Source organism: Xiphophorus couchianus, chromosome 8, assembly GCF_001444195.1.
Source record: "Xiphophorus couchianus chromosome 8, X_couchianus-1.0, whole genome shotgun sequence".
NCBI classification, from domain to species: Eukaryota; Metazoa; Chordata; class Actinopteri; order Cyprinodontiformes; family Poeciliidae; genus Xiphophorus; species Xiphophorus couchianus.
In genome coordinates, this window is record NC_040235.1 from 227,669 (window position 1) to 253,146 (window position 25,478).

Below are 25,478 nucleotides of genomic sequence, written 5' to 3' on the forward strand. Positions count from 1 at the left end.
GAACAGAAGAAAAATGGTGGATATTTATAAATTAATTTCATTTATCTTAATACAAAATTAAAAAGTAGAATTTAATGGATGTAGTGTTGCTACTTACTCATGTAGAGTAGGTGGCGGTAGCCAAGTAAAAGTTGCTTGCGATCCGCCATAATATACAGGAAGAAGAAGACCTAAAAGAAAAAAGAAGAAGAAACGTCGCGATACTCCATTGGCCAGCAGGATGATACGTAACATTTTCAACGAGCCGCCATGTTAGAAAGCCAACCCCTTCTTTCATTCGGTCAGGAAGAGACTGCGTATACTTTAAAGAAAGAAGCGGCAGTTTAGAGGTTGAATCTGACCCAACACACATTTACAGACGGCATATTTGTTTTGCCAAGGTTCTTTAACGCTCACAGTGACTTAGCCGCTCTCCACAATGGCGACTGCAACTCCCACCGCCCACAGAGGCACGTGCGGCGGCAGCGCCACACCGCTAAGTCCGACCAGAATAACCAGGCTGCAAGAAAAACAACAGCTCAGAGACCTCAACGACCGCCTTGCTGTTTACATCGATAAAGTGCGTAGCTTAGAGTCTGAGAATGACGTACTTCACCTCCAGATTAGCGAAAAAGAGGAAACTAGGAGTCGGGAACTCGGTGGACTGAAAGCACTGTATGAGACGGAGCTAGCCGACGCCAGGAGGAGTTTGGATGACTCCTCCAAGGAGCGGGCCTGGCTGCAGATTGAGTTGGGAAAGGTCAAATCCGATCATGAGCATCTTCAACAGAAGTAAGCTTTCAATTCATGCTGTCATTCTGTGTAACACTTAACGCAACTCCGCAAATGCTTCACAAAATGCGTTACTCAAACTTTCGAGCCACTTTTGAAACATTACACGGGCAAGTGGATCTGGGGTTTCAGTTGGTGTTTGCACTGGGAACGTCATACGAGTCCACCCCATGATAAAATTGGTTTAGATTTGATTGACTTTCAGTTAAAAATCCGGGAGCAAACTTCAGCTTCATGCTATGGCGGACACAAACTAAATTACCGTAGTGAAGTTAGTTTGAAATTGGATATTTTATATTCGTGCTCCGAAGAGTAATCGGTGTCTAGCTAGCTTAAGGGTGATACGATTCATGAACGCTAATTTCGGCCAGCGGTTCTCGACCGTTCCACCCTCAAACGCTTGGAGATTCACTTAGGGACCGTCAACAAATTAAGTCATTTTAAATAATTTTAATATTACAAAATATATTTTTCTTCAATAAGTTTCAAATCCTTTTACCCAAAGACTCAAAATCATTTTGAAATTATTCTAATAGACTGGAGAGATGAGGCACACTATTTTTTTCCTCCATTTTAATCTTTTTGTATATTTCTTCTGTAATTTTCTATTAAAAAAATACAAGAAAGGTTTTCAATAGCTTCCATGTCATGTTACCCACTGATAAAGAATAAAAATGAGTGTGCATCATCTCTCCAGTCTATTAGTACAATTTCACAATGATTTTGAGTCAATAAGTCATGACCTTCAAGCTGTTGAAGAAAAATAATAAATTTAAAAAAATTTTATGTTTTGAAAAAAATATACAAGACCCTAAATCAATCAATCAAATTTTATTTGTATAGCACATAGTAGCAAGGCATTTCAAAGTGCTTTACATCATTACAAACACAGAAACACAATGCAAGATAGAATCAACAATCAAAACACAGCATTGTCAGGTTCCATCAATAAATTTGTAATTGATTACATTTCAAATCCAATTCTAAACAGGTGGGTTTTTAGTTGAGATTTAAAAGAAGTCAGTGTTTCCAGCTGTTTTACAGTTTTCTGGAAGTTTGCTCCAAATTTGTGGTGCATAGATGCTGAAAGCTGCTTCTCCTCATTTGGTTCTGGTTCTGGGGATGCAGAGCAGACCAGAACCGGAAGACCTGCGAGGTCTGGAAGGTTGATACAACAACAGCAGATCTTTAATGTATTGTGGTGCTAAGTTGTTCAGTGATTTGTAAACCAACAACAGTATTTTAAAGTCTATTCTTTGAGCTACAGGGAGCCAGTGTAGGGACTTTAAAGCTGGTGTTATGTGCTCTATCTTCCTGGTTTTAGTGAGAACGTGAGCAGCAGCATTCTGGATCAGCTGCAGCTGTTTGATTGATTTGTTGGACAGACCTGTGAAGACGCTGTTGCAATAATCAATGCGACTAAAGATAAATGCATGGATGAGTTTCTCTAGATCTGGCTGAGACATTAGTCCTTTAATCCTGGAAATGTTCTTCAGGTGATAGAAGGCCGACTTTGTAACTGTCTTTATGTGGCTCTGGAGGTTCAGGTCAGAGTCCATCACTACTCCCAGGTTTCGGGCCTGATCGCTGGTTTTTAGTTGTAATAACTGAAACTGTGCATTGACTCTAGATCGTTCCTCTTTAGGTCCAAAAATAATATACAACAAAAGAGGAGGCACACTCATTTCAGTCCCATTTAGGGACTGAAATGAGTGTGCCTCCTCTATGCGATCAAGTAGAACAATTTCACACTGATTTTGAGTCAATGGGTCACATGACTTGGAAGTGTTAAGGAAAAATTATTATTTTTGGTGCTTAATACAGTTAATCTTACGACATGTGTAAAGGTATAGCCAACACTCTTATTTGGAATAGTTTTGTGTTGAGCATTTGGGAAGGAGCTGAAATAGCAGGCATTCAGCCAAGCAGGGGCCTCCCCCACAGACAGAGCAATAAAATTTACATTCAAATGGGGAGAACTAAGGAAGTTTGGGGGAAGAGACGTCAGAGGTGTCTGTGAAATCTCATCTTAGGACTTTTGGCGTCAGGGATCTGCTCGTACCAGACAGAGATGAGCACTAAGTGGTCCGCCCTTTTGCTTAGACAAAAAACAGACACCTTTGCCATAATAAATGAGGGGAGTTTCCAAGTTTCTCTGAGGGCTGAGGGAGTTTCTAGTTGGTCAATGGGAGGAACGCCTTGGCTGCATAAATTAAATAGGGAAACACCTATTTGGTATAAAATTACGTACACGGAGCACGCCAAGAGAGAGAGACAGCGGCCGCTAATTTTTGCCTTTTTTTGTCTTTGTTTTATGTTTGTTTGTCTTCCCCTTGTGTGTCTTTATTTTTATGAGAAAAATGCATATCTCTGTTCCTCTGCAGCTTTGTTGTCGATTGCTTTGTATGAGATTAAACTCTGTGATCTGTGACGTCAACACGCTTTGTTGTTGTTTCGTTTTAGCAGCACGCCGTTGCTCGTCGAGGATCCCGGGCAAATTAAAGAGGAAAGAGCCAAACGTTTTGTCCAAAGTTAACGTTAAATTACCTCTTTTTTAACAGAAGCTATTGAAGAAAAATCATAAATTGACTACAAAAATCCTAAAAAATATAAAAAGGGTTCATTTTTATTTTTTTAAAGTATGCCTCATCTATACAGTCTAATAGAACAATTTCGTATTGTCTTTGAATGAATGGGTCACATGACTTGGAAGCTATAGAAGAAAAATTATATATTTTGACTAAAATAGTAATGGAAAAAATATAAAAAGGGTCAAAATAGAAAAACAATGTGTGCCTCATCTATCCAGTGTTACACAACAATTTCCCATTGAGTTTGAGTCATTGGGTCAAATGACTTTCAAGTCATTTGACCCAAATTGAATTGAAATTGAATAGAAATGAGTGTGCCTCATGCAATAGCGTGAATTACAACTTTTTTGTGTCAGTTGGTCACAAGGCAAGACATCTTTAGATTTGTTTCTCAGAAGTGTTTGGCTAGGAAATTTGTTGACGAACCTCCGAGCTTTTGAGGGGAGAGGGTTGAGAACAGCTGTCCGAAATTAGCATTCATGTATCGGATCAACCTTGAGCTAGACACCGCTTACTCCGCAGAGCACAAATTTCCAACATGGAGCTAACTTCACCGCGGTAATTAACTTTAGATAGTTATTGTTGTTAGTTATTGGTACTCTATCGTAAAAAGAACAATTTTACAGAAAGTTGCTCTGAAATGTTTTTTGTAGCAGTAAGCACATTCTAGTATTTGATGTGCATTTTTTTGTGCAACACTCACTTATTAAATGAGTGTTAACAAATCAGTATGTTGCTTGATATTGTCTTAAATCTGATTGCAGGAACTGTCACATTGCAGCTGTTGACAGCAGTAAATTTTAACTTTGTTGTCCAACAAATGGCTGTGCCTCATGGCTCATCACTCTTAAATTCTAATTTCAAGAATGGTGGGTTTACTTTGTTTCCATGTATGTTCTGGTTGACTTAGATTGCTTTTCCCCTAAATAAATAACAGTCTTTTGAAAACTGTTTTGTGTTTACCTAGTTTATAATTTTGTAATATTTAGTAGAGTGACAAAAAATTCTGCAAGGGGGACAATACTTTCATCCAGTACAGTATACAGAAGGGATGTTTGCAGTTAACATAAGTTGGATCTTATTCTGTTCTTGACCTGGATAGTTCACAGTAGGATCTTAATTTTGGTTCATTGAAACAGGAGTGGAATCTAAGGGCGCACAGATTGCAGGGGCGCTAGGGCAGTCGTCCAAAAGCCTACTGTGTTTTTGAGTTAATTAAAGGCTTGTAGTTGACCTTTAATATCACAAGAAGATAATGTGACATATTTAACAATACCTAAACTCCAAATATAAAGTCTTAAAAAAGGCAGACATACAAAAAAATAAAAGATTAAATAAACAAAGCTTTGCCTGGTGGGAGCACAAGTAAAGCCTGGTGGCCCACCAGGCTTACAAAACACTGGGGGAAACCCTGAAGTAAGTAGAGAGAAATTGTCAGTTTTCAAACCTATCTTCTCCTTTGCTGTGTATGGCTTAGAAGCAGGTAACTAACTATTGCATATCCCAAGGAACTGGTGTGTTTGTAGTTGCAGAGTTTAGAAGTCATTCAAGTTTCATACACTCATCAGTTTCCTACTGTAGATGCAATTTTAAGAGACGACAGGCAAAACAAAACAGTTCAAAAGCTGCATCAAATACTTATAGAATCAATCAGGCAGCAGGCATGACTGACAAATCTTACGGCTTTCTCGTCTCATTGTCGCATTCTAATTTAAAGTCATGTAGGAAACTCCTCATAGAAACACTTAAATGAATTTAGCCAAGAACAGTGTTTCGGCTTTGGGAACAAAGTTCTGACAATGTTAGGCAAATTATCACTGACAATGCAACAGTAATGGTACTTAAGTTCGCTCCAGAAGATATATAAGGCCAATAGTTACTGCAGGGTTTCCCCCAGAAAACTTGCTAAGCCCGTTGGTTGGGTTGCTGAGGCGCTGCACTGTGTTTTTGTATTAAACAATGTTAAGTTGATAGGAAATGTAAAAATATTACTGGGTAGTTGTATGTTGCGGGAAAACATCGCTACTCTCCGACAGACTGGTGGCCTGTCCAGGGTGTACCCCGGATCTCGCATGAAACTGGAGTTCGCTGGAGATGGGCACCAGCATGCCTCCTGACCCCGCTAGGGACCAGGGTGTTAGAAAATGGATGGGAAGACATCGCCAGTGAAATTTGTTTTAAACCCAGAACTATAGACTCTTAAAAACAAATAAAAAATACTATTAACATTAATATCATTTATTGGCACTTCTGTTTAATCCAAATAAGTCAGATGTTGGAGAAAGCTCCGTCTCTAATATTTTGAACACATACCAACAATATATAAATGTAACATTTATTGAGAATATCAATACTGATAAATTTGATTTAGTGATTTCAGCATACATAAATTAAAACATTTTAAATTTAATATTTTAAGAAGCTGGTAAGTTTACTGCATAAAAGTTCAAAGAACAATCTTCATAGATTTTTTTTGTTACCATAGCTACAATCTGATGCTGTGAGTTAATCTTTGAGTTTGAGCTCTGTTTGTTAACAAATATATCTTGGTAAACTACAATCATCATCTCTGCTCGGTACAGAGGGACAAACGGGACATTTTATTTATGCGGCTTCAGTACCTCTTCCAGTTTGTGTCTATTGAGTTTTTAATAAGCACCACAGAAACTCTTGGTTGCCTGAGTTTATGGAACTCGTTTTTCAGATCTCTGTGCAGCCGCGCGCATTAACTCTGCCTGACTGAGTGAGCAAAGCATTTGATATGGTTTGATGCATCATGTAGCCTGAAAAATAGTGGAAAATAATAATAAAATAAAACCAGCATAATGCGTGACTATGAGGCGTGCGGAAAAGCGCCTCCACTGAACCGCTTAATCACTAAAGCACCAGCCACCCGGGGAACAAATACATAAACTTTATCAGCGCAGAGGCAGAGCCACCTGCTGGGCAGTGTGTTGAGATGTAAACACACATGCCGCACATAATTCTTTGTTCACAAAGATATATCATTCTTACAGCTTGCTCAACACACACCTCTATGGTTAGGTCTACGGTTATACCATAGAGCTGCACAAGCAGAGCTAACACAGTGGGTTTTAAACTTGACTCCTACCTTGATGAAAAATTCTGCAAAGAAACATAAGTTCTCAAGGAGGTTGATGTAAATATCCATACAGGTCAGCCTGTGTCCAGGTGGAGTGAAATGAGGCATGTGTGGGCTGTGCTGTGATAAGCTTCAGACATCAAAAAGCAACACCGCGCGAGGCAGCCAGCGTGCAGAGGCGGCAGTGGTGTGATTGGTCCGCGCTCCCGGGTTTGTGGTCTATCAAACAACTATAAGCCCATCCTTTAGGAATGATTCTGCACTGCCAGTAAAACACTCAGCTCTACAGAGCTGCTTGCAGTCTGGCTTTTTAAAAATAAAAAATGAAGCTGTTTTATTTTTAAAAAATGTGTTATTTATTTTCTTCCTAAACACAAAAACAAGCAATGCTTAGCCTGGGGGGGAGGGGCATATGGCCTGGCTTATAATACAATAGGGGAAAGCCTGGTTACTGGTTTCACAGCTTTCCTAATGATGAAGACATTTCTTATAAGGCAGTAAGTAAGTTTCTGCACTTTTTTTGTTTGTTTGCTGTTTAGTGCAAAATATTTTTAATTTCATCACCTCGTTGATATCCAGATGCACTGTGATCACATATGGACATTAGGGGGAAAAATTACACTCTAATTTCACCCGTCTCTCTACCAGCTACACTAAAAAGGACACAGAGGCTGCAGCAGCCCTGGCCAGACTGAAGGATTTGGAGGCTCAGCTCAATGGCAAAGACGCAATGCTGGCTACTACACTGTCTGAGAAAAGGGGGCTGGAAAATACTCTATCTGAGATGCAGGAACAACTGCAGGAGGTAAACGCAAAGAATATTTTGAATGGGGATTTTTTTTTACTAAAATATAATCACATACTCCTGATGGTATTTCTTTTCAGATGGAAACAGGTCTTTCTCAGGCCAAGAAGGAGCTTTCTGATGAGATGCTTATGCGTATTGACTTGGAAAACCGTTGCCAGAGTCTGGGAGAAGAGATGGACTTCCGAAAGAGTATGCATGAAGAGGTGAGGATGTCACTTGTCATGTTTGTATAGCTTTATCATGCACATCTGTGGTTAGTGGGGTTCAACTCATTTATTCATTCTAGAACTGAGCCGATCAGATGAACCTCTGGAGATTAGACTTGGACTTAGACTGACTTTATTGTCATTTTGCATGCACAGGGTGTATACAGAACGAAATTTCGTTGCATACGGCTCAGGATGCCGTTTTGTGGTTCCAATGTTGTGAGGTTACTCCAGAATAAAATAAAATACAGTATAAAATATGAATATAAAATATAAAGTGCAGGACTGACAGTAAAATGGAAGTTATTTAGCTATGTATATGTGCAAGGTATGAAGTGGAGACCAGATTTTAAGTGCAGTCCAATTAAAAGTTCAGCAGTCTGATGGCAAGTGGGAAAAAGCTGTTTCGGAACCTGGTGGACCTGCACCGGATGCTGCAAAACCTCTTTCCAGAGGGCAGCAGGGAGAACAGTCCATGGTGGGGGTGCGAGGGGTCACTGACGATGTTTCGGCCTTGGGACACGCAGCGCTGGGATGAAATGTCCTGAATGGAGGGAAGGGGGGCCCCTTTGATCCTCTCTGCTGTCCGCACCACTCTCCTCACGTTCTTCCAGTCGGAGGCGCTGCAGCCTCCACACCACACAGAGAGGCAGCTGGTCAGAATGCTCTCTATGGTGCTTCTGTAGAACGTCTTGAGGATGGGCGGGGGCAGGTGTGCTCTTCTCATCCTCCGCAGGAAATACAAGCGTTTCTGTGCCCTCTTGACCAGAGACGTGGTGTTCCCAGTCCAGGTGAGGTCGTTTGTGATGTGCACCCCCAGGAATTTGGTGCTGCTGACCACCTCCACAGCCGAGCTGTTGATGAGCAGTGGAGCGTGGCTGGGCCGGTTCTTCCTGAAGTCGACGATCATCTCCTTCGTCTTGTCAACGTTCAGGATCAGGCTGTTGTCTCTGTACCAGTCCACCAGCTGCTCCACCTCCTCTCTGTAGTCCAGGTCGTTGTCGTCTCTGATGAGGCCCACCACCGTTGTGTCGTCCGCGAACTTCACGATGTGGTTGGTGGCGAACCTGGGGACGCAGTCGTGTGTCATCAGAGTGAACAGCAGAGGGCTCAGGACGCAGCCCTGAGGGGAGCCTGTGCTGAGGGTGATGACATCGGAGGTGTGTTGTCCGATCCGGACTGACTGAGGTCTGTCGGTGAGGAAGTCTAGCAGCCAGTTGCGCAGGGGGGTGCTGAAGCCCAGGTGTCCCAGTTTTTCTGCCAGATGCTGTGGGATGATTGTGTTGAACGCTGAGCTAAAGTCCAGGAACAACATCCGCACATGAGTGTTCTTCTCCTCCAGGTGAGCCAGGCTCAGGTGTAGGGCGGAGGAGATGGCATCCTCAGTGGAGCGTCCTCAGTGGAACGTTGTCGGGGCCTGGGGCCTTCCGTGGGTTGACTCTTTTCAGAGTCTTCAACACATCGGCTGTGTCCAGGCAGAGTGCTTCCTCTTCCTGGTGGGGAACAGTTTTCTTTGCCGGAGTACTGTTCAGTGCCTCGAACCTCCCAAAGAAGTTATTGAGTCAATTTAGAAAGTCAGCATCAACTTCACCCACTGGGGGGGAGGATGGATTGTAATCTGTGATCGCCTTTATGCCTTGCCACATACTCCTGGTGTTGCTGGTGTCGTGGAAGAACTCCTGTATTTTCTGACTGGGGGTTCGCTTTGCTAACCTGATAGCACGGTTCAAGTTGGCTCTTGCTGTCCTCAGTGCCTCCTTGTCGCCAGACTTGAAGGCTTAGTTCTGTGCTTTTAGCATTTCCCGTACCTCCTTAGATGATGTACAACCTTGACCCCTTTCTTAATGAAACTATCAGAGTGTCTTCAGTCAGAGGCTTCTTCCAATTTGCTTTAACGCAGATCACTACAGAAGCTCTTTCCTGTCCATAGCCTTTACCATCTACAGCAACTCTTATATAAGGTTATAACAACCTTTAAATATGTTATGACTTAAACAATAATTCAGTTATTATTAATAATTAAATAATAATTAAGACCTGCACAGTGGCGCAGTTGGTAGCACTGTTGCCTTGCAGCAAGAAGGTCCTGGGTTCGATTCCCAGCCTGGGGTCTTTCTGATTGGAGTTTGCATGTTCTCCCAGCTTCCTCCCACAGTCCAAGAACATGACTGTCAGGTTAAGTGGTCTCTCTAAATTCTCCCTAGATGTGAGTGTGTATGCAAGGTTGTTTGGTTTGTCCTGTCTGTCTCTGTGTTGCCCTGCCCTGTAAATTCTAGACACTAACAGGTACCATAGAATTGCACAAAAATCTGTGAGGGACGGTGGAGTCCCTGCTCGAAATTCCGTGAAAGAGGTGTACGGAGCCTTGTGCCAGAAGCCCATTAAAATGCTGTCTACATTGTTTTAAACTGTGTGATTGTGAGCGTGAGTGGAATAAAAATAGCAATAGGTATTTTGTTCCATATAACACAGTAGGAGTGTAACAGGTAAACCTTTTATGGATGCAAACTCGACTAAAAACCCACCTGTTTAGAATTGTATTTGAAACATAATCAATTACAAATTTATTGATGGAACCTGACTTAATGTCGTGTTTTGATTGTTGATTCTATGTTGCATTGTGTTTTTGTGTTTGATATGATGTAAAGCACTTTGAAATGCCTTGCTGCTGAAATGTGCTATACAAATAAAATTTGATTGATTGCGACAGAGTGGCGACCTGTCCAAGGTGAATCCGGCCTCTCACCCGGAATCTTAGCTGGAGATAGGAACCAGCACCTCCCGACCCCACTAGGGACAAGGGTATTAGAAAATGGATGGATGGATGGAAATAATAATTAAAACATCAACTCACACTATATATTGGTATAACCAGTGCAGCCGCACTGCTGTTAAATTCAAATTCAAGATGACTTAATCATATTTAGAGTTGATGTCCTAATTATGGCACTTAAACAATTCAAATGTTCCTTTGTTTTATCCTACATTAAGATGTAACTCAGTAAAAAAAATGTTTACTTTTATTTATACCGGTTTGTCATACTATAAAAGAGATCTCAATGAGGGTCACATTTAGAAGAGACAAACACATTTGGACAAACCATCAAAATTACAAATAGAACAAAACCAACAATTAAAAAGAGCAAGTTTTATAAGAAAATTTCTTGTTTTGACTTAAAGGATATTTGAATTATCCCAAAGGAATCAATGTGGAAAATTTCAGCTCTTTCTCTGTAGAGTGTTCCATGTTGATGGAGCAGAGTAATAAATAAAACATTTTCCAAGTACTGATGAATCAAAGAAGGTGAGCAGGTCCTGAAAGTGTAGCCTGTCACTGGACTATCTAAGTCAGGCTTGGACAATCCTAGTCCTCAAGGGCCAGTGTCCTGCAACTCTTAGATGTCTCTTTGCTCCAACACACTTCAATCAAATAGCTAAACCACTTTCTAAGTGCAGTCAAGTTCTCCAGAGCCCTGCCAATGACCTCGTTATTTCACTCTGTGTTGAAGTAGAGATGCATGCATCTAAAAGTTGCAGGACACTGGACCTCGACACCTGGAGTTGCTCACCCCTTGTCTAAGTGAAAGGTGTGATGACAAATAGAGTGGGAATAATTCAAGTATAGTTTTAGAGATAGAAATATAGCAGTGCATGAGTCTACAAACTTATAATGATGGCCAGTTCACTTGAGAATATAAATTACAGTTACAACAGGTGTGGACAGGAGCATTCCTATGTGATGTTTACTGTATAAACATCACAGTGAAAGGGCAGGAATGTCATTAAAACAAGAGGTTTCTAATCTATTTCTAAAGAAAATGTCTAGTTTAATCTTTAACTCCTTTTCAACATTTTTAATGCAACTTAAATGAAAGCTTGTTAATTTCTATTGTAACATACTTGTGTATCTCAACAAAGTCAAATGGTATTCCCGTCATTGTTTTTAAGGATTTGAGGAAATTTTTTCTTGTTAGCAAACATCATGACCTTTGTCTTAATATTTAGGACTAGTCTCAGCTGAAGCTAGTCAGTTTTAATGAGATTGAGGGTCAAATGTAGGTGCCCAAGCACAGCAGTATTTTGCATGAAAATAAACAGTGTCATCAGTTTTTCACCAACACCTTTTACATAAATTGAAAACAGAGTTGGATTTATAATAGAACCCAGTGGTACTCCTTTTGTGTTAAAGGAGTACCACTGGGTGCATGCATTGTCTACAATTTGACAGATAATTAGTCACAGGTCATGCCCCTCTGACGGTTACCTTGGCATGAATTTTGCGCCACCTTTCACTCAAACTGGACGATATGGAACCTGCCCTTCATATCTACTACTGGCAACCTCTACTGGCAACTTGCATCATTGCAGTGTTGTAAAAAATAAATCTCTATCATAACTCTTCTAACACCAAGTCACTACTGCACTGTGTTTTAGGAAGTGAAGGAGGCTCGACACAGGTATGAAACCCGACTGGTGGAGGTAGACTCTGGTCGGAAGGAAGAATATGAATTTAAACTGACTCAGGCCCTGGCTGACATGAGGGCACAGAATGAAGAGCAGATCCAGATCTACAAGGACAACATGGAGAGCACCTACAAGGCTAAAGTATGAAAGCACGCACGCATGCACACCCTCCCCCTCACACACACACAAACATCTCATCAGCGCAGGTTAACATGTTAATTCCTCGAGAACATGTTGAACAAAAGACGAACATGCTGTTGATGTTTACAAACTCAAAAAACTGACATTGTCACAACATTATTGGATGCAATTATTTCATGTTACTTAGAGGAACAATTGCTCGGTGATCCTTTCTGCGTTGTGCTGGTTTTATTAAGTGATCAGGCCATGACATGGTTTGTCTTTAAAGAGGATGATTTCTCGATTTATTATACCTGACTAGAACAACATACAGAAAACAACCGTGATATAGGCTGCCCACTCCAAGTCCTCTACCGCAGGACAACATGGCAAAAGGGCGGGGGGGACCATGTCTCACAACAATAAACAAAATAAACCGTTTTTATAGAACATACCTGACATGAACAACATACTGAAAACAACCGTGATATAGGCTGCCCACTCCAAGTCCTTCACAAAACGGAAGTACGTAACAAAAATTAACTTAATAGCTCTATAAATAAACTGGATGTATTTAGATGAAAAATAAACAGCACACACCTCTCCCGCAGGACATGACAAAAGAGGAGGGTCTAAGGGGCGCAAACAATTTAAAGACAATACCACAGAAGAAGAAATAAAAAGGAGGGGCTTCCGCTCTTAAAGTAACACGGTTAAAACAATGACAGATTTTTTTTTAGAGGTGTTTCAGTCAGGTAAGAAACAATACAGTTAACCAAAAAAAGGGCATTTTGTGTAATTATAACAAAAGAGAAATACAACCAGGTTACATCTACATAAGGCACTTTTCCACTGGAACAGTGTTTCCCAGCCCAGGTGATTTCAATTGACAGGTGTTTGCTGAACAGCAATCAGCTGAATCAGGCAAGGATCAACCAGAGAAACATCTAAAACATGATAAAGGCTAATAATAGTGCACTGCCTAAGACAGTGCACTAACTTGAGAGGAATATTGAGGCTTTTATTTTGAAATTTTCAGTAAGCTTCATTTAAAAGGGCCACAATAATCCCATGTATAATAGTGGTTGGGTTAAACTAGTCATATAATGCCCAAAACCTGTTGTGAAATATATGAAGACGTGTAGGGTATGTGATGCTCTCATTCCACAGTCTATTGTGGTTGTCAGGTCTCATGAATCATATGGTACTTACTGCCTTTGCTCTTCTGCCATCTTCTCTGTATTAAGTGTTCCGTCAATGTGCTATTTCCATATTTCTAAGTGCCAGCTCAGCCTTCTGTAGTAACTCAGTGTTCCGCCATGTCTGTAGTACTGACATTCTGCCATCACTGTAGTTCTAAAGAGCAGCTCAGAGGGGCAGACAAAATTCTATAGCTGTGTCCAAATTCCGGGTCTGCATCCTCTGAAGGACGGATTCTCCTTTTCTGCCTCATTTTCCTCTCTTGCTCTTGGTGAAGGCGGACGCGTTTTTCCTCTGATCCCTCCCTGCCCATGCCTGCCCTGCTTGCTATGTTTTTGTGCTGTCTTTTTCTCTATTTTTGGAGCCACATCCTCCAAATCTACAAATTATGGAGCTGGTCAATCGATCTGTCAATGCAATTGATTAAATTTTCTCTACGAGAAGACTGGGCACAGGAGAGCCCTCTTGTTCTGCGGGGACACACCTTGCGGGATACATCCTGGATTTATTCTTGACAGGATTTCTGCTGTTTGGAGCTTGCAGATACCTGGCTTATTGATAAATTTGTGATGGAGTTGGCTGAACTAGCGAACACTCAGACTGTTGGTGTGGACAGATCTCAATCTCGTTGTAATCTGTTGATGACAATGACAATAAATCTTATCTTAAGTTGGATGTGAGTCTTGCTGAGACTCACAGCCCAGCTGAGGACTCCAAAACTCACTAGCGGGATGGAATCAATCTTGGAGAAGTTTCTAGTTTCAGCTCAGTGGAACGACCAAATTTGGATAATCGGGAACTGAGATGTATCGGAGAGACTTTAGGGAAGATTGAAATTTATAATCTAAGACCTAAGACATTTGGCTTTCCCCATGTTGCCTTGGAAGGGCTGCATATTTCCAATCTCCTTGAAGATATCTAAACGTAACACTCCTTCCCACCTTACCCTCCTGTTATCCATGCAAGGACATTCCTTTGGAAAAAGAATTACCTGAAGAATGAGCACACTGCATGCAGTGGCGCTCTGTTTTGAGCTGGAAAACGAAGAGGGGAAACCTGCAGCCGCACTGTGGGCACAGTGAGGATTGCAATGATGACAATGGCAAATCGATCATTCTTATTAGCAACTGACAAAAAGAGTATCAGAGACTGAGAGTACGATGAGATCCTGGCAGTTTGAGAGGCAGCTACTCAGAGATCCAAGCAGGGGAATGGCGGCAACACGCAGCTGCAAGGAGTCGATCACTACAGGGTGAGGCAGAGCCACTCCCCCAGGAGCTAGTAGTAAATGGCTTACAACCACGGCTAACTCCGGAGCCATGGTAGAAAAGCCTTTTCCCTACAGTCCACAATACTTTTTTTATTCCAAAATGCAGCCACAGTATGTCCAAAAGAAAAACATAAGTGCAATCATTTGCATTTGCTTTACAGAGGCTGGATCACTGCTGAAACTTGGAGTTTCATGTCAAATCCACATGAATTAAATGACGGAAACAAATTTTCTCACTGCATCTTTGATTCATTTTGTCCAGCTGTAGACTGTTAAACTCTGTCCAATCAGAGTCAGTTATTGTGTAGTTGGTGCTTTTAATTAGTTTTCAGTTAATTCAATCCAAGTCTATGGAACACAAAATGTCACTAAAATCACTCTGTCCTTCTAAAATCTTTCAGAAAATCGTAAAAGTGCATCGAATCATATTGAATTGCATCGTTTGCCAAATATCATGATGCATATCGTATTGTGATGAGAATATCGTATATCATATCGTGAGATTATTGTATCGCTACACCCCTAATGTTTAATGGTGCAGACAGTGGTGATTTCTGACATGAATGATATGGGCAAATGCACAGGGCATTATCTTTTAAGATAAGTAGAACAACGATGGGTAAATTTATTTCAGCTCTAAGTATTTAGAGCTGAAATACTTAGATGTAATTACCAGGTGTTTTTATGGGAATGTGAATCACTATTGATTTGTTTAGCAATTTTGATCATATTTCACATTATATTGTGTCATGTAGCATGGGGCGCTGGTCTTGGTCTTGACTCGGTCTTGGACCCTAAAAGTCTCGGTCTTGTCTCGGTCTCGATACACTCTGGTCTTGATCTTGTCTTAGTCTCGGGTTAGTGATCTTGACTGCAACACTGGTACCGGGTCCTTTGATACGGGCTGTTAGGTCTCTGTATGACCTGGATGCGCCACTTCTGGTGTGCCTCGGGTCAAAGAAAATTTAGCATAAGGGACTGATCCCTTCGGGTAAGGTGGATGGGAAGTCACACTATTGACTTATTTTATGGAAGTAGGGCTTCCATCAGATAGAAAATCTAATCCAGTTTCTCCCTCAGTGAGAGAAACTGGAATAGGAGGATGTCGCTGGTTTCTCTGTCAGAAGCTGATTGCAAATCTGAGGCCAACAGGTATCAATCAGTTATGGTAGATCTGAACTTTGGTTTGATGACCTCAATATGAGAAATTTCAGATGGAGAGGAGGAACCAAAGAGCACTGTTAAGATAAAAGCTCATCTTTTATTTTAACAGATAAAAGAAGTTGGGATATTTTCCTCCAACAGGTTCTAGAGGTGTCACTTCAAACCAGATGTTGAACTTGATTTTATTTCAATGTCATTTGTGAATGTTAGCATCTCATTTTCAGCAGTGGAAAATGAGCTCAAAATGCAGGCTGAAAAAGATTGTCATTTTGGATAAAGTCTCATTAATATCAATATTTCCACTAAATAAGAGACAAAAATTAATCGTATGCTTGATGGAGGAAAATCCTCTCAGATTCTATGCTCAAAGCGAGATGCCAGAGAGCACCAAACTAGTTTTTAAAAAAAAATTTTAATTCAAATATTAGACAATGATTTAAAATAAGTATCACAGTTGAAGCCATTTGTTTTAGATACTTAAAGAAATATATTTGTCCTATTTGATGTTTGTTGTGACGTATATTCGCAAACGAACGAGATAATTAGTTCATTTGTCATTTATTGAACGTTCAGAAATTACAGCAGCTATAATGCGCCACAGCAAAGGTACACAAAGGTAAACCACTCTCACCTTTTTACTTTCTTTGTCGTTTAAGTACACCCGTTGCCCTGGCAACCGCCTGTGCTCAGCAAGCCAGTCCATTACGGCATTAGGCTTGATGTTTATTTCGCAATTATTAATAAGCTCTCCCTGAACACAGCGATGTTTGAACTAATGCTCTACTAGTCAGTCGGCCTTTGAGTCGCCTTTTTTTTATTTGGTAATGGAACCGAAATGCACAAATTTGCACAACACCTTGTTGAAACAATAATTACTGACATTATTTTTGTTGGGTCATTAATTTGAACACGTTTTTTTTTATTTATTTTTTTTATTATTCTTTAATAAAGTTGCAAACGTTTTTTATCTTGGTTAATATTTTGATAAGCTTGTCAGAAGAGGACGTGCTGGTTTCAGCCTCATGGTGGCGTTCAGTTTGTCACTTACTGCCAAGATCGACTCAATACCTTCCTCTCCCCTGCCTTAGACATTATTTATGAGCACGAACCAATCCAAATGATCAACTTTAATTAATTTGCTTTTCCACTAGACCGCCTCTAACCGGTACAGTGCGGTTCACAGGTGTCCGAAGGCGAGCTCAGGGAGGACAGAAACCTCCCGTGGAGCAGAAGGGCAAAAGCTCGCTTGATCTTGATTTTCAGTATGAATATAGACCGTGAAAGTGGGGCCTCACGATCCATATAAATGGAAATGAACATTTCCATTTATATGATTTGTTCCTCGTTGTTGTGGGCGGGTTGTGAGCGTACAGCAACTATGTTCAATTCTCTGATGTCTGCAGCAACACTCGGCAAAGAACAACCTAGAGGTTTTAGTTTTGAACTTAAATAAACCCAGATATTACATTTTATCTTATAGAAATTTATTACTGGCCTAAATATAATGATAAAGACTCAGATCAATTGATTATTTTGCTATACATTTTAATATAACTACATTTATTTTTTTAAATATGTAACCTTTTAGATTTATATAATGTAGTCAAAAGACGTAAACTAATAGCTACACCTGATCTTCACATCTCAAGCTACTATTATATAGTTTTGGTGTTTCACATTGTCAGCAGGAAAGTGCAGCCAGACTGAAAGCTGACCAGCTGCTCCGTTTCTCTTTATTACTGCCCTTAAGAGCAATGAGCTGCTAGCAGTTTTGCAGCTGCTAATTCAGCTGCAAAACTTTCCGCCCTTTATACCCAAATAATAAAGCTCATGATAATATAACTTTACAACATAGACATGCCCTCAACAGCAGAGCGTACAAATTTCACCACCACAGAGAGTGACTGTCATTCTGAAATTCATGAATGAAATATAACAAACCAAGTGAAAAACAGAAACATCAGGCTACTGGTCACTAATGATGAAATGACACAAATTCAAATCAGTTCAGAACCACGGAGAACCATAGACTTGGATTGAATTAATCGGATCATTTTGACACTTTATCATTTTCAACTCGGAGCCTAGAGCAGCTAGCAACTGCTGCAGCTAGGTTTATTGTTGACTTGTTGAACCGAGCATGCGGCAGTGCGAGTTGAAGCGGGTACGCAGAGGCATGGCAGCGTGCCGCAGCACCTCGTGCACCTCTGGATGTTTGTAACTTGGCGAAAGATCGTGCGCACCGCCATTCACACAAACTGGATGATCTGGAAGATTCTCTTCCAGGCAGCTCCAATGTAAAACTTAACTATAAATGCCATACTGCTGTTTTGGCTCAAACGCGCTCAACCTGAACTGTTGAAAGCGACTATAACTCAGCCTTCAGTCCCTGACATCACTGCTGTACCACCGACAGAGAGAAAAGAGGATGTAAGCTAGGCGGCTGGGCTGATACAGTTTACAGAAGGTCTACAGTTAACTCACTTTGTGAATAATGTCAGAGTTGCTACCTGTAACTAGTCCGGCTCCTTCGCTGTGCTGGCAGTTTTGGCGGGTCTGAATCTCTGCCAACAAAAAAGTCCGGTTCATCTCCAAGACGAGGAACAAAATATGCGTCCAGTTTTTGGCTTTTCCTTGCTCTCTTTTTTCCATCATTTTCACTTTGCCGCTTCATGGAGCTCCACTCATGTTAACTTAGTCCATAAAAATGCTCTATCTAGTTTGCCATCTGTTGCCAAGTGACTGATGATGACGTTGGTGGACGGCTGGTGACAAGCTTTACCCAGAACACACTTGGAGACAATATGGACGATCCTCTTGTAATTTTGTGTGTCATAAAGTTAGATGTAAGTGTGAAAATAAAGCCAGTCATGTAGCACAACATTTTAGTCAATATTTTACACCCACTATGTCACTAAAATCAGTGGGTCTTGTAAACTTCTTAGCAACCATGAGTCAACAATGACTGGGGCAGCCTACTATATAATCTACTGGGGCACCGTTGTGTAAAATCTTACATACACTGTACTCAACAGGGAGGGCCCGCCTTCTCCAGCTCTCATCAGTGATAAAGGCTTGGATCCCTGAAGTCATATTCTGCCCCCCTCCAATCACCCCAAAGCCCCACCCAAGCGGTGAGCTGTCAATCAAATTGGTTGGACGTCGTACTCAGCTCGGTCCTGCGAGCTCTATCCCTTGAAGTAGCTACTGACTTCTGAGATCAGCCAGGCTGAGCCACGCCGGATTTGCTACTAAAAAACGAATCTGACTGAGACGGACTTAGACCGTACCAGTTAGAGGCGAGCTAGTGGAAAAGCGCCTTTAGAGGCTCGAGCCTGAAGCAAACCTGACATAAGATTTTAATAAAAATTTTACTGCTTTGTTTTTTAGAGCACCATATGAATAAGCATCATAACTTCTCCCAGCTTTTAACACCTTCCAGCTCCATTTTGGCTTTTATTGTAACACAGGATGAGTCAAATGAAAATCTTCTTGGATGATTGATTGAAAGTATCCTGTCACTGCAGCTCGAACAGAGCCAGGCGGAGCCACGTGCACAATTGGTTGTGCTGCGTACTGCACTTGTTACAGTCTTCATTCATTTCTTTCTTTTTTTAACAAGGTAAACAGTCTTCTCCATTTAAACAGTAGATTAACAAAACACAAGGCTCTCTTTAATTTTCTCTGTTCTGTATGTACTGTAGACTTGTTAAACGAGGCACTTCAGCCAAAGTTTGGAATGCGCTTTTTAGCCAGATGTGCCCATAATAACAGGTATCCTGCCCTTAATTCTTCAACACACCATCAACTCCTGGTCAGCAAGATGCATTTAGTAAAGCATCATGTGGGAGATGATATGGAGAAGGGATTTGTTTTGATTGATGTTTTTAGTTACCACAAATTTAGTCATTCTGTTCATAAACTTGAAAGTGTCCTGCACGCCTGCAACAGGTATAGTCAGGGGTGTGACTATACTTGTCACACCCCTGAGAAGTATCATTCAAAAAGACGGACGGGCTTTAGATTTTTCTGTCAATTAAAAAAAAAATATATATATATATATATCATTCAAATTTGTAAAATATTCTGTTAATGCGACCCCTGGTTAGTGGGCTGGAGATTTAGCCCGGGGAGAAGCTCTTACGCTTTCTGTCTTGTCACACAGTATGCTGCTCATTTATTTTTCTTGCAGGGCCTCAAACCGCTGTCTCTGCTCCGCTCCAATCTGACAAATCTGAGCGCGCAGCTACATAGTCAACCGGTAACACACGAACATAGTCGACCTGTAACACAAGAACAAGTGTTACAGGGCCAGCCAGATGACAAGATTGCACATCAGGAAAAACTTGTCCCCTGGCAAACAAAACAAATAGTCTCTTGTGCACTTATTCTGCTCTTTCTTGCATTAGCTTTTTTCTACTTTTCTGATTTCAGCTTTCTCTCAGGTCTCCTTAACATTTTTGAGGTGGGCTGCTGATGGACCACCCTGGTGCGCCAAACCGCAAGTTATCATGGTTCTTTCCGGAATCATGATGGAAAAAGATCATTTATACAACACTACCCTGAAATAATCAGCGGAGCATTGTTTTATTCATTCAATTATTTCCATGATTAGAGCTGATAAGTTCACTTTAAGATTTGATGACGGAATAAGGACTTGTTTTTAATAGTAAAGTCTTAACTGCTTCGGGGATGAACAGTGTAGATAAAAACTATTTGCTAATACTTACTTTTGGTAGGCTTTTTAAAGTATGCAGAAAAAAACAGTTTAATTCCTCCTCACCTCATGCATTTCTATACACCTCATGCATTTCTATACAGATTTATATGAAGTAAAACTGAAAGTTTCTTTACAACAACAAACCAAATGCACAAACTTCCTGCTTATCAGGAAGTGGCTGATAAGCCACTAAGACTTCCTGATAAGAATGTCTTAGTTCCTCTTTCAGGTTGAGAAGTTGACATTTGACTGTTTCAGCTCTCCAATTGTATTTCTTTCTTCAGCTTGACGACTTGCATCATCTGTCAGAGATGAATGGAGCGTCGGCTATCATGGCCCGAGAGGAGCTCAGAGAATCTGCCCTGAGGATCGAGAGCTTAAGTGCTCAACTGACAGGACTACAAAAAGAGGTTGATTTTTTTCTTTTTTTTCAATTTAATCCTTTTTCTGTTTTCTTAAATGATGTTTCTTGACCACCACTGTTTTCAGAGACATGCTTACCTTTTATCTTGAGCTGATATAATTGATGTTTCTCATTAGAACATGTAAACATTAGAGATGCAGATCTTTGGCCCAATACTCGCACTGCGTATTATACAGTCCTCTATCAAGTGTGGACTCAGTTAAAGTGAGCGTAAGGGTTTGAGTGTGCAGGTTATGCAAAAGTATTTAAATGTACAATATATGTATTTTTGCTTGACAAAGTCACTGCTTGGCTGTTCAAATGTGTTTTATTACTTGATAAAAACAGAGCAAAATTTGATATTCACAAATGTTACAGTGAAACAAAAATTATTAAAACAGTTTTTGTTTTTTTTGCGACAGCTTTTTCGGTGAGCATTGCCTCTGTACAGGCCCTGCTAGTCAGCCATTTATCAGGCTAATGAAGAGTGGTACAAATGAATGTTTCAGACGGTTATTTACGCAAAGGAAACCTGAACCTTCTCCCTGATTCACGAGAATATATTCTGATGTGAGCACGTCACCTGTCCGACAAGATGTTCTGAGCTTGCCTGATGGTAGCCTGCCCAAACAGATTTTGTGTAGAGGAATGATCTAACTTGCCATCTTCACCAAACTTTGAATTTGGACTTTTAATTTAACAGTGAGATTTCCAAACCATTCAGTAATGTTGGTTCATCATCTTGGCCTAAATATGTTGCAATTTTCCTACTACCTAAAAAATTGCTGTTTGTGATGCGCCAAAACTCAGAATTACTTCAAAAATTTACATCTTTTGTTATGGTTTTCACCCGTGGAGGTCGCCATTTTTTCTCCAATGGGTTGATGACACGTTTTGGTCCATTCTGTACTGCAGTCTACAGAGGAAACACTGGAAGGCTAACTTTTCCTGAGTTAATGTTTATCATATTGCGTTGATATCGCAATATGATATCACACCAGTCAAACTGGTGTAATATCTAGTATTACACCAGTTAAACTGGTGTAATACTAGATAATTCAACATTGTGTCACTATCGGCTATGATTAAAAAAATAATAATAAAAATTGAGGTGAGTCTTTATAATTTCCCACATGAAAGAAAGGAGAGCGCAGTGTGAGAGCCAGAGTGGAACACAATGAAGGACCTAATCTGTCCCCTGGACATTTCTCCAAAACACTTTGAGTCATTTATACCAACAGAACTAACGAAGGCTCTGACAGTTACCTTAACGAGTTAAAAATAAATGCAGTGCTGCTGTGCTAGGTAGGCAGAGCTGGACACTCTTTGAGATGCTAACAGGAGCTATACCACCTGCGGTACTGAAACCACCGATCCGACCGGACCCATGGAGGTCTGGTGTCAGTGGTAATAAAGTCCGGTGTTGCTGTTACCATCACACCGGACTCTAAACAGCACAGATGTTGCCGAACTGGACACAGCGCTACAGATCCTGGGAGAAACGTCAAAGACAAGCAGCGCTAATGGAGTTATCACTACTGGAAATGCTAATGGAGCTAGAACACCGGTATTGTGAAACCACTACCAACACCGAACAAAGTTTGGACCCTAAGCAGTTGTTGCCTAACTGGACACAGAACTACAGAAGTACTTACCAGATCATACAGTCCGACCAGAGTTATGTGTCATTCATTGTTTTATTTATTAAGCTGAAGGCAGCAACAGCAGCTCCTACGGCCAACTCTGTCCTCTTCCTCTGTTTGGTCTTCCCCATCATCATCACCTCTTGTTATTTCTACTTTCTGATCTATGTCAGTGCGCTCTGGTTCAAATTAAAAAGGCTTAATTACGTTACTTATCACTGTTTTGGCTGAAGGAGCCAGGCAGTTGGACCATTACAAGTCATTTACACAGAATGCATTGCAGCGTGAACAACATGGTGACATTTCTGTGAAAATATTTTCTTAAAATTTATAAAAACTAAATAATCTACAGTATTACTGTGTTGTTTTTAAATATTTTCCAAATAAGGTCTATTTTTATAACTAATCATGGTTCCCTTTAAGGAGCTGGCAAACTCCTTAAAGCTCATCTGGCAAGAAGATGAGCTAAATTTACTTTGTATAAGTTCAAAGAATAATTTTCATAGTTAGATTTTGTTACTATAGATCGAGCAACAACAGGGTGCGCGAAGTGGCCGCAACAGGATGGAGGCGCCAGCGGTCTGATTGGTGCACGCCCCCTGTTCAATGCATCAGCTAATAAAACTATAAACCCATCTTTCTTTCAGGAATAATTCTGCCCTGCCAATGAAATGCTCAGTGCAGAAGAGATGCTTGCAGTCCAGCTTATTAAAAGAAAAACATTATTTAAAAATATATTTTTTTATTTTTAATAAAAACAAAGACACACAATGCTTAGCCTGTTGGGGGGGGTACAGAAAGCATGGCGGCCCGCCACGCCTATAGTGCACTGGGGGAAACCTGTATATTTAAATGCATCCCTATCTGCAAATTAATTTGAATATGCTTCAACAAGAACCAGAAGCTGCCCATATTTGTGACATACAGTCAACAGTTTATCTTTTACCACAATTTTGTTTGCCTCTTAAAGCAGGTAAAACTTTTATTTATAAAAGTTATAAAGTATTTTAAAATATATATCAGTTAAAGTTAAATACTACAGCTTTAAAGCTACATTACTCAACTTCTGTAAATACTGCAGGTATTGAGCTGCAGTAAAGTATTCATCTTTAGCACTGAGAACTGTAAAAGTCCTTCACCCAATTAAGTTACATACTGCAGCTTTAAATTTGCAGTATGTAACTAACAAAAAATATTTATTTACATATTTGTTGAAACTGTCACCATGTAATGACAATATTATATGGGACAAAAGAATTGACCCATACAATATTGGGTCCTATTTGCCTCCCTCCCTTCCTTTCTGCTGTGCTGCAACTTCTCCCTGACTGCAGAACCTGTCGTGAATGGCCAGGCAAGTTAGCATGGCCACTGATAAACAGTTTAGACTTAGACTGACTTTATTGTCATTTTGCATGCACAGGGTGTATACAGAACGAAATTTCGTTGCATACGGCTCAGGACAGTGTTTTGAGGTTCCAATGTTGTGAGGTTACTCCAGAATAAAATAAAATACAGTATAAAATATGAATATAAATATGAATATAAAATATAAAGTGCAGGACTGACAGTAAAAGGAAGTTATTTAGCTATGTACATGTGCAAGGTATGAAGTGGAGACCAGATTTTGAGTGCAGTCCAGTTAAGAGTTCAGCAGTCTGATGGCAAGTGGGAAAAAGCTGTTTCGGAACCTGGTGGACCTGCACCGGATGCTGCGGAACCTCTTTCCAGAGGGCAGCAGGGAGAACAGTCCATGGTGGGGGTGTGAGGGGTCACTGATGATGTTTCGGCCTCGGGACACGCAGCGCTGGGATGAAATGTCCTGAATGGAGGGAAGGGGGGCCCCGATGATCCTCTCTGCTGTCCGCACCACTCTCCTCACGTTCTTCCAGTCGGAGGCGCTGCAGCCTCCACATCACACAGAGAGGCAGCTGGGAGAGGCAGTTTTTCAGTAATGGTAAGTTGTTTCGCCATTAGCACATTTAGCACAGCGTGCCTAAAGTTGATCAACAGCACTGAGGTCCTCATCCTGGCTCTGATTGGTTGTTTTTGACCAGAGTGGTGCATTTCTTCAGACAGCAGTAGCACAGCCAGGAGGTGGAGGAGGTCAATCTTTTTACTTATCTGTCTCATTTTACACTGTCATGACTTAAAGATCTTACTCATCGGTGTTTTGGCTTGACGGAGCTAGCACAGTCGAACCCAGTAGGCGTCATTTACCCAGAATGCAGTGTGAACAACATGGCGACGTTTGTGGGACAATATTTTGTTAAAATTGATCAAAATTAACCCCTTAACTCCAAAGTCACCAAAAATTGCTGAAAAGGTAAACCCAAATTAAATCAGCTGCTGTTCTTGAACAATTTGGACTACATGCAAAGCTTGGTCTCTTTATGAAGACGAGCTAAATTTTCTATTTTTTCAGTCAAATACTTTAACTGTAAGTAGTTTGTAGATATTACGTTTGTAACACAAAAGAAATGGAAAAATTTTGCTTCTCCCAGATTTTTTATTTTTATTTCTTGTAAATACACAATGAGTGTTGAATGTATGGACGGGAAAATACAATAAATCTGTAGAATAAGGTATTCTGCTTGTGGATTTCAAGACTGATCAAGATAGCACAAAAAGAAATGTCATTTTGGACATGTTTATTTTTGAGGATGTACAAGTGTTGTCCAAGTGTGCCATTCAGAGTCTATTTGGCGTCTCCAAATTTCACACTTGAACAACATCTGATTTACAAATATCAAATGACTGTAACTCCTCAGTGCTTCAACATACAGTCATCAATGAGGCTCTAATGAAAGATGACGACTAGAGGAATTCTCTGGTAGACACATTATTACTGATAGTGGAAATTACTCATAATTATATAAATAAAATAGCATATCTGTCAAGTTTTGGATTTGAGAATACTGGAAACTTTTAGCAAGTTGCCGCCGCCGTTAGAGCGGGGGAGGGAGAGGTGATTAGTGTACAGTCAGACCACCCCCTCCTCTTGTGATACGCTAC

At 40.6% G+C, this 25,478-nt stretch overlaps 1 protein-coding gene and 1 long non-coding RNA gene across 2 annotated transcripts in view; one reads left to right on the forward strand and one right to left on the reverse strand.

Moving 5' to 3' along the window:
• Positions 1-225: 225 nt before the first annotated feature.
• Positions 226-25,478, forward strand: part of lmnb1 (lamin B1) — a 39,400-nt gene continuing 14,147 nt past the window's right edge. Inside the window, exons 1-5 of the mRNA XM_028026215.1 lie at positions 226-771; positions 7,114-7,270; positions 7,351-7,476; positions 11,914-12,084; positions 20,702-20,827. Of these exons, the coding sequence (XP_027882016.1) occupies positions 419-771; positions 7,114-7,270; positions 7,351-7,476; positions 11,914-12,084; positions 20,702-20,827 (933 nt within the window). The 5' untranslated portion in view covers positions 226-418. The remainder of the gene's footprint in view (positions 772-7,113; positions 7,271-7,350; positions 7,477-11,913; positions 12,085-20,701; positions 20,828-25,478) is intronic.
• On the reverse strand, positions 20,043-22,879 carry LOC114150037 (uncharacterized). Its single transcript, XR_003596653.1, has 2 exons — positions 21,871-22,879; positions 20,043-21,838 (listed from the first exon to the last, which is right to left on the reverse strand). It is a non-coding gene; the product is annotated as an uncharacterized LOC114150037 (long non-coding RNA).